The sequence below is a fragment of the Babylonia areolata genome, chromosome 29 (genome assembly GCF_041734735.1).
Source record: "Babylonia areolata isolate BAREFJ2019XMU chromosome 29, ASM4173473v1, whole genome shotgun sequence".
NCBI classification, from domain to species: domain Eukaryota; kingdom Metazoa; phylum Mollusca; class Gastropoda; order Neogastropoda; family Buccinidae; genus Babylonia; species Babylonia areolata.
In genome coordinates, this window is record NC_134904.1 from 1,617,526 (window position 1) to 1,625,532 (window position 8,007).

General features: G+C 41.9%; 1 protein-coding gene across 1 annotated transcript; it reads left to right on the plus strand.

Moving 5' to 3' along the window:
• Positions 1-79: 79 nt before the first annotated feature.
• Positions 80-7,879, plus strand: LOC143274680 (dCTP pyrophosphatase 1-like). Its single transcript, XM_076578562.1, has 4 exons — positions 80-311; positions 1,433-1,543; positions 5,007-5,041; positions 6,179-7,879. Exons 1-4 carry the CDS (start codon positions 199-201, stop codon positions 6,364-6,366), a joined length of 447 nt encoding a protein of 148 aa, XP_076434677.1. The 5' UTR covers positions 80-198; the 3' UTR covers positions 6,367-7,879.
• Positions 7,880-8,007: the final 128 nt, after the last annotated feature.

Here is an 8,007-nt window from a genome sequence, read left to right on the forward strand (position 1 = left end):
AAATGTAAAATTTTAAAAAAAATTCATAAAATCATAATTGCTTTCCAATAGCTATTTTTTACAACGAGTGACCTGGGAAGCAAAATATATGCACCGTGCGAGTCGCGCGCAAAGTCATCTGCGAACACGTGTTGGTTGCTGTTGTCGAGGCGTGCTGGAAAAAAACGATTTCAGTTTCAAGAACATCTTTGTCGTACAATGGCAGACGGCGACAGTCCACCCGTTAAATCCGCAAAACTTGAAGACAATTCTGGAAATAGTTTAAAGAAATCAGAATTTCAGTTCACAGAAGGTTTGACGTTGGAACAATTGTGAGTGGTAGGAGGTCTACTTTATAGTCTGTCTGCAGTGTGATGGTTGGAACTGGTGTATAAACTGATTTAGTGCACTATTTTTAAGATTGTGGCTGCTCTATGAGTATATATAAATAGATTATGTAAAAATGATTACCTGTAAAGTGAAATATACTGGTAAAGTATTGCCACTACCGTTACATGCCCACTAAAATAATAATGCATATTAAACTAAACAAACAGTATGACAATCTGTGACAAGTTGTTGTAGCTTTTCCACGATCACATGCACTTACACACATATACTTAGTAGAAAGAGTATCAGGCAGTAGTCAGACACATAAAACATTACCATAGCCACTGCTCTTTGAAAGGATGGAAGAAGAGACAGTGGAAGATAGAAAAGCAAAGAACAGCTGCTTTACACACACACACACACACACACACACACACACACACACACCTACCTCCCTACTCTCCGCCACTCCACCCCCCAGCCCCCTCACACACACACACACACACACCTACCTCCCTACCCCCCGCCACGCCACCCCCCAGCCCCCTCACACACACACACACACACACCTACCTCCCTACCCCCCGCCACTCCACCCCCACCCCTCTCACACACACACACGCACCTACCTCCCTACCACCCGCCACGCCACCCCCACCCCCCTCACACACACACACACACACCTACCTCCCTACCCCCCGCCACTCCACCCCCCAGCCCCCTCACACACACACAAAACACACACCTGCATACACCCCCGAGACACCCCCCTCCTCCCCACACACACACATTTGATGTAAACACACAGCGACATACACTTCAAGTCAACATAAAGGAAATGGTGATAATGGTGATGGAAACTTAGTAATTCCATATAATGTGTCAATGTGTGCAATATGGATATGGAGTGTCGGAATGGGCAATATCCACAATTCTTCCCCTCAGGACGGAATGAATAGTGTTCACAACAAGGCGAGGATGTGCACTGTCAGTCACACATTGGAGTGGAGGGGAAGAACTGTGGCCTTGCAATGTATGTGATATGGAATGTTTGGAGTGGATGTAATGTGGTCAGTGTGGAGAGTGACCCAGCAGTGGAGGGTTTGATGGCTCTGTGCTGCAGGAGACAGAGGCAGGCGAAGTTCATAGACGAGAGAAACTGGGACCAGTTCCATGCACCACGCAACGTTCTGCTGGCACTGGTGGGGGAGGTGGGGGAGCTGGCTGAAATCTTGTGAGTTGTGTGTGTTACTGTGTGTGTGTGTGAGTGCCCACTTGTTGAGGGTAAGAGAGCTCCAGAGAGTGTGTGTCAGTGTTGAGGTGTGTATTTGTGTCCTTCTGTGTGTATCTGTGTGCGAGTGCCAGCATGTTGAAGATAAATGTGCGTGGTGTGTGTGTGTAACAGTGTGTGCGCATGTGTGTGAGTGCCTACATATTGAGGGTAAGTATGTATATGGATTTGTGCGTGTGTGTGTGTGCTTGTGTCAGTGCCTGCATCATGCTAGGATAGGACAAGTGTGACAGTGTGTATGTGTGGACACATGCATGTGTCAGCGTATGTGTGTGCATGCGTGTTTGTGTCAGTGTGTGTGTCAGTGCCTGCGTGTTGAGGATAAGTGTGTGACAGTGTGTGTGAACATACATACATATGTGTGTAAGTGTATGCTTGTACATTTCTCTCACTAGTTTGGTTGTGGTAAAGTTGGGTAGCAGTCATCTTGTTCAGAGTCAGAACTGTTTTGAGAGAAGAGTTGATCAGTAGTGTCAAATGTTGTCCGTTAGACAGGATCAGTGTGAGAGAAGAGTTGATCAGCATTGTCAAATGTTGTCCGTTTGACAGGACCATTGTGAGAGAAGAGTTGATAAAGAGTTGTTTAACAGGATCAGTGTGAGAGAAGAGTTGATCAAGAGTTGTTTAACAGAATCAGTGTGAGAGAAGAGTTGATCAGCAGTGTCAAATGTTGTCCGTTTGACAGGACCATTGTGAGAGAAGATTTGATCAAGAGTTGTCTGACAGGATCAGTGTGAGAGAAGAGTTGATCAACAGTTGTCTGACAGGATCAGTGTGAGAGAAGAGTTGATCAACAGTTGTCTGACAGGATCAGTGTGAGAGAAGAGTTGATGAATTGTTTAACAGGATCAGTGTGAGAGAAGAGTTGATCAGCATTGTCAAATGTTGTCCGTTTGACAGGACCATTGTGAGAGAAGAGTTGATAAAGAGTTGTTTAACAGGATCAGTGTGAGAGAAGAGTTGATCAAGAGTTGTTTAACAGAATCAGTGTGAGAGAAGAGTTGATCAAGAATTGTCTAACAGGATCAGTGTGAGAGAAGAGTTGATCAAGAGTTGTCTAACACTAAGTAACAGGATCAGTGTGAGAGAAGAGTTGATCAACAGTTGTCTGACAGGATCAGTGTGAGAGAAGAGTTGATCAACAGTTGTCTGACAGGATCAGTGTGAGAGAAGAGTTGATCAACAGTTGTCTGACAGGATCAGTGTGAGAGAAGAGTTGATCAACAGTTGTCTGACAGGATCAGTGTGAGAGAAGAGTTGATCAACAGTTGTCTGACAGGATCAGTGTGAGAGAAGAGTTGATCACCAGTTGTCTAACAGGATCAGTGTGAGAGAAGAGTTGATCAAGAGTTGTCTGACAGGACCATTGTGAGAGAAGAGTTGATCAGGAGTTGTCTGACAGGATCAGTGTGAGAGAAGAGTTGATCAAGAGTTGTCTGACAGGATCAGTGTGAGAGAAGAGTTGATCAACAGTTGTCTGATAGGATCAGTGTGAGAGAAGAGTTGATCAACAGTTGTCTGATAGGATCAGTGTGAGAGAAGAGTTGATCAACAGTTGTCTGACAGGATCAGTGTGAGACAAGAGTTGATCAACAGTTGTCTGACAGGATCAGTGTGAGAGAAGAGTTGATCAACAGTTGTCTGATAGGATCAGTGTGAGAGAAGAGTTGATCAACAGTTGTCTGACAGGATCAGTGTGAGACAAGAGTTGATCAACAGTTGTCTGACAGGATCAGTGTGAGAGAAGAGTTGATCAACAGTTGTCTGACAGGATCAGTGTGAGAGAAGAGTTGATCAACAGTTGTCTGACAGGATCAGTGTGAGAGAAGAGTTGATCAACAGTTGTCTGATAGGATCAGTGTGAGAGAAGAGTTGATCAACAGTTGTCTGATAGGATCAGTGTGAGAGAAGAGTTGATCAACAGTTGTCTGACAGGATCAGTGTGAGACAAGAGTTGATCAACAGTTGTCTGACAGGATCAGTGTGAGAGAAGAGTTGATGAATTGTTTAACAGGATCAGTGTGAGAGAAGAGTTGATCAGCATTGTCAAATGTTGTCCGTTTGACAGGACCATTGTGAGAGAAGAGTTGATAAAGAGTTGTTTAACAGGATCAGTGTGAGAGAAGAGTTGATCAAGAGTTGTTTAACAGAATCAGTGTGAGAGAAGAGTTGATCAAGAATTGTCTAACAGGATCAGTGTGAGAGAAGAGTTGATCAAGAGTTGTCTAACACTAAGTAACAGGATCAGTGTGAGAGAAGAGTTGATCAACAGTTGTCTGACAGGATCAGTGTGAGAGAAGAGTTGATCAACAGTTGTCTGACAGGATCAGTGTGAGAGAAGAGTTGATCAACAGTTGTCTGACAGGATCAGTGTGAGAGAAGAGTTGATCAACAGTTGTCTGACAGGATCAGTGTGAGAGAAGAGTTGATCAAGAGTTGTCTGACAGGATCATTGTGAGAGAAGAGTTGATCAAGAGTTGTCTAACAGGATCAGTGTGAGAGAAGAGTTGATCAGAGTTGTCTGACAGGATCAGTGTGAGAGAAGAGTTGATCAAGAGTTGTCTAACAGGACCATTGTGAGAGAAGAGTTGATAAAGAGTTGTCTAACAGGATCAGTGTGAGAGAAGAGTTGATAAAGAGTTGTCTAACAGGATCAGTGTGAGAGAAGAGTTGATCAAGAGTTGTCTAACAGGACCATTGTGAGAGAAGAGTTGATAAAGAGTTGTCTAACAGGATCAGTGTGAGAGAAGAGTTGATCAAGAGTTGTCTAACAGGACCATTGTGAGAGAAGAGTTGATAAAGAGTTGTCTAACAGGATCAGTGTGAGAGAAGAGTTGATCAGCAGTGTCAGATGTTGTCCGTTTGACAGGACCATTGTGAGAGAAGAGTTGATCAAGAGTTGTCTGATAGGATCAGTGTGAGAGAAGAGTTGATCAAGAGTTGTCTGACAGGATCAGTGTGAGAGAAGAGTTGATAAAGAGTTGTCTAACAGGATCAGTGTGAGAGAAGAGTTGATAAAGAGTTGTCTAACAGGATCAGTGTGAGAGAAGAGTTGATCAAGAGTTGTCTGACAGGATCAGTGTGAGAGAAGAGTTGATCAAGAGTTGTCTAACAGGATCAGTGTGAGAGAAGAGTTGATCAAGAGTTGTCTGACAGGATCAGTGTGAGAGAAGAGTTGATCAACAGTGTCAAGTGTTTGACAGGGCCATTGTGAGATAAGTGTTAATCAAAGTGTCAAAACTGTTGTCTGACAGGATCAATGTGACAGAAGAATTGATCAAAGTGTCAAGTGTTGTCTGTTTGTCAGGACGTTTGTGAGAGAAGAGTTTACCGAGAGTTGTCTGACAACTGTTGGACCATTGTGAGAGAAGAGTTGACCAACTGTGTCAAGTGTTGCCTGTTTCAGTCAGTGGAAAGGGGAGGTCACTGAGGGAGTACCAGGTAAGCATCCAGTTTTGCTGGTGGGTGTTACTCTGTGACTGACAGATACTGTGCACTTGATACTGCCCTTCAAGGAGAGACGTTTCGTGTGTGCATGTTTAGGTACTCCACGTGTGTGTGAGAGAGAGAGAGAGAAAAATAGAGAAAGACTGTCTTAGTGTGCTTGTTCAGTGATATGATTGTGCCTCTGAAAAGCATGGATGCACAAAAGATGAAATTCATTCAGGAATTCAGTCATTTTGCTCATTGGCAGGGTGGAAATAGGAATTCGTTAAACTGCTTGTTGGCAGAGTTGTAGTTCATTCGTTTCCACATTGCTTTCTGCTTCTGACTTTGTTCTTTGCAGTAAATAAACTTTCTGTCATATGATCTCATAAACAGTTTCTGTTTTACTTTGACACAGTCTTGCTATATACAGTGCATAGCCCCAGTCCAGAGGATAAACAACTGCAGTGCAAGGTGGCAGGATGGTTAAAACACTTATCTGCCAATACAGCATCCATGAAGGTTTGGGTTTGAATCCAGCTTTCACCCTTTCTCCTAAGTGTGGCTAGAAGATCAAACTGAGGGTCTTGTCATTTGGATGAGAAGATAAACCAAGGTCCCATGTGCATGGACGCACAAGGTGAACTGAAAAAGAACCCATGGCAAGTAAAGTGTTGTCACCTGGCAAAGTTCTGTAAAAGAAATCCACTCTGATAGGTACACAGATCATACGCATACATTCAAGGCCTGACAAGCACGTTGGATTATACTGCTGTCAGGCATCTGCCTAGTAGATGTGGTTTAGCGTTTATGGATTTGTTTGGACAGGAATTGTCTCGATACAAAAACAAACAAAATTGCAGGCAGAAAAAAAGGGTGGTGCTCTCTGTGTAGTGATGTGCTATCCCTGGGGAGACCAGCCCAAATATCACACAGGAGAAATCTGTTGTGACAAAAAAGAGTAATATAATACAATACAGTAATACAATACATGCTAATGCCCCCTTCAGAAACTGAAACTGTGAAAGGTACATGTTTTCATGACATGATATCAGGCTGTCCTGACATTTAACAGCCAGGTACATGCTTGATACCACTGACAGCAATGACACATAATGTACAAACTGATGACAGAAAATGTTGTCTTCACAGAACTGACTGCCAAGGAAAAAGAACATCTGGGGCAGGAGATGAGCGACGTTCTTCTTTACCTGGTCGATCTGGCCAACAAATGTCATGTGGATCTTCCGTCTGCCGTGCTGGCCAAGATGGCGCACAACGCAGAGAAATACCCCAAGGACAAAGCCTTTGGTCGTGCTGATAAATACAACGATTTATGAGTACTCTCATCCACATTAGATAGTTGTTTGTGTATGATGGAAAGGTCTTAACCATTTTGCTGATAAATACAGCTGTTCATGAGTCAGAGTACTCTTAAGGTCTTAACCATTTTGCTGATAAATACAGCTGTTCATGAGTCAGAGTACTCTTAAGGTCTTAACCATTTTGCTGATAAATACAGCTGTTCATGAGTCAGAGTACTCTTAAGGTCTAAACCATTTTGCTGATAAATACAGCTGTTCATGAGTCAGAGTATTCTTAAGGTCTTAACCATTTTGCTGATAAATACAGCTGTTCATGAGTCAGAGTACTCTTAAGGTCTAAACCATTTTGCTGATAAATACAGCTGTTTATGAGTAGTACTCTTAAGGTCTTAACCATTTTGCTGATAAATACAGCTGTTTATGAGTAGTACTCTTAAGGTCTAAACAATTTTGCTGATAAATATAGCTGTTCATGAGTCAGAGTACTCTTAAGGTCTGAACCATTTTGCTGATAAATACAGCTGTTTATGAGTAGTACTCTTAAGGTCTTAACCATTTTGCTGATAAATACAGCTGTTTATGAGTAGTACTCTTAAGGTCTTAACCATTTTGCTGATAAATACAGCTGTTTATGAGTAGTACTCTTAAGGTCTAAACCATTTTGCCGATAAATACAGCTGTTTATGAGTCAGGGTACTCTTAAGGTCTAAACCATTTTGCTGATAAATACAGCTGTTCATGAGTCAGGGTACTCTTAAGGTCTTAACCATTTTGCTGATAAATACAGCTGTTTATGAGTCAGAGTACTCTTAAGGTCTAAACCGTTTTGCTGATAAATACAGCTGTTTATGAGTCAGAGTACCCTTGTCAATGTTAGTTGTCTGTGTGTGGTGGAATGGTCTGAACCATTTTGCTGATGAATAAAGTGATTTCAGAGTACTCTTCTCCATGTCAGATAGTTGTTTCAATGTTTATGTCTGTGTGTGATGGAATGGTCTGAACTATTTTGCTGATGAATACAGGGATTTCTGAGTACTTTTGTCCATTAAGATAGTTGTTTGTGTCTGTGTGTGATGGAATGGTCTGAACTATTTTGCTGATGAATACAGGGATTTCTGAGTACTTTTGTCCATTAAGATAGTTGTTTGTGTCTGTGTGTGATGGAATGGTCTGAACCATTTTGCTGATGAATACAGGGATTTCTGAGTACTTTTGTCCATTAAGATAGTTTGTGTCTGTGTGTGATGGAATGGTCTGAACCATTTTGCTGATGAATACAGTGATTTCGGAGTACTCTTCTCCATGTTAGATAGTTGTTTGTGTCTGTGTGTGGTGGAATGGTCTGAGTCATTGATCACATGTATCTGTGTCATGAAAGATTTATCGTCTGACAGTGATTTAATTTTTTAATCATAAGTGTTTATGTGGTAACTGATTTGCGGTTGGAGGATAATTCACCCCTGTTTGAGAAGAAATCATATATTGTTTATTGTGAATATTAATGAGTTGTTTTAGTTTCACACAGATTGTTTCCCCCCAAAAAATTACACGTTTAAAAAAAAATGTTTTTGTGTGTCATAATTGCCAAATAATTAGTGCACAAATCATTTTGTATTGAACTCTGTGTGTGTATGTGCAATATTTCTGTATCAGTTG

Bases quoted from the DNA above. Each gene is read 5' to 3' on its own strand.
- LOC143274680 (XM_076578562.1), top strand. From the start codon at position 199: ATGGCAGACGGCGACAGTCCACCCGTTAAATCCGCAAAACTTGAAGAC. The intron at 312-1,432 runs GTGAGTGGTAGG...TCTGTGCTGCAG, and splicing joins GGTTTGACGTTGGAACAATT to GAGACAGAGGCAGGCGAAGT. The intron at 5,042-6,178 runs GTAAGCATCCAG...TTGTCTTCACAG, and splicing joins GGTCACTGAGGGAGTACCAG to AACTGACTGCCAAGGAAAAA.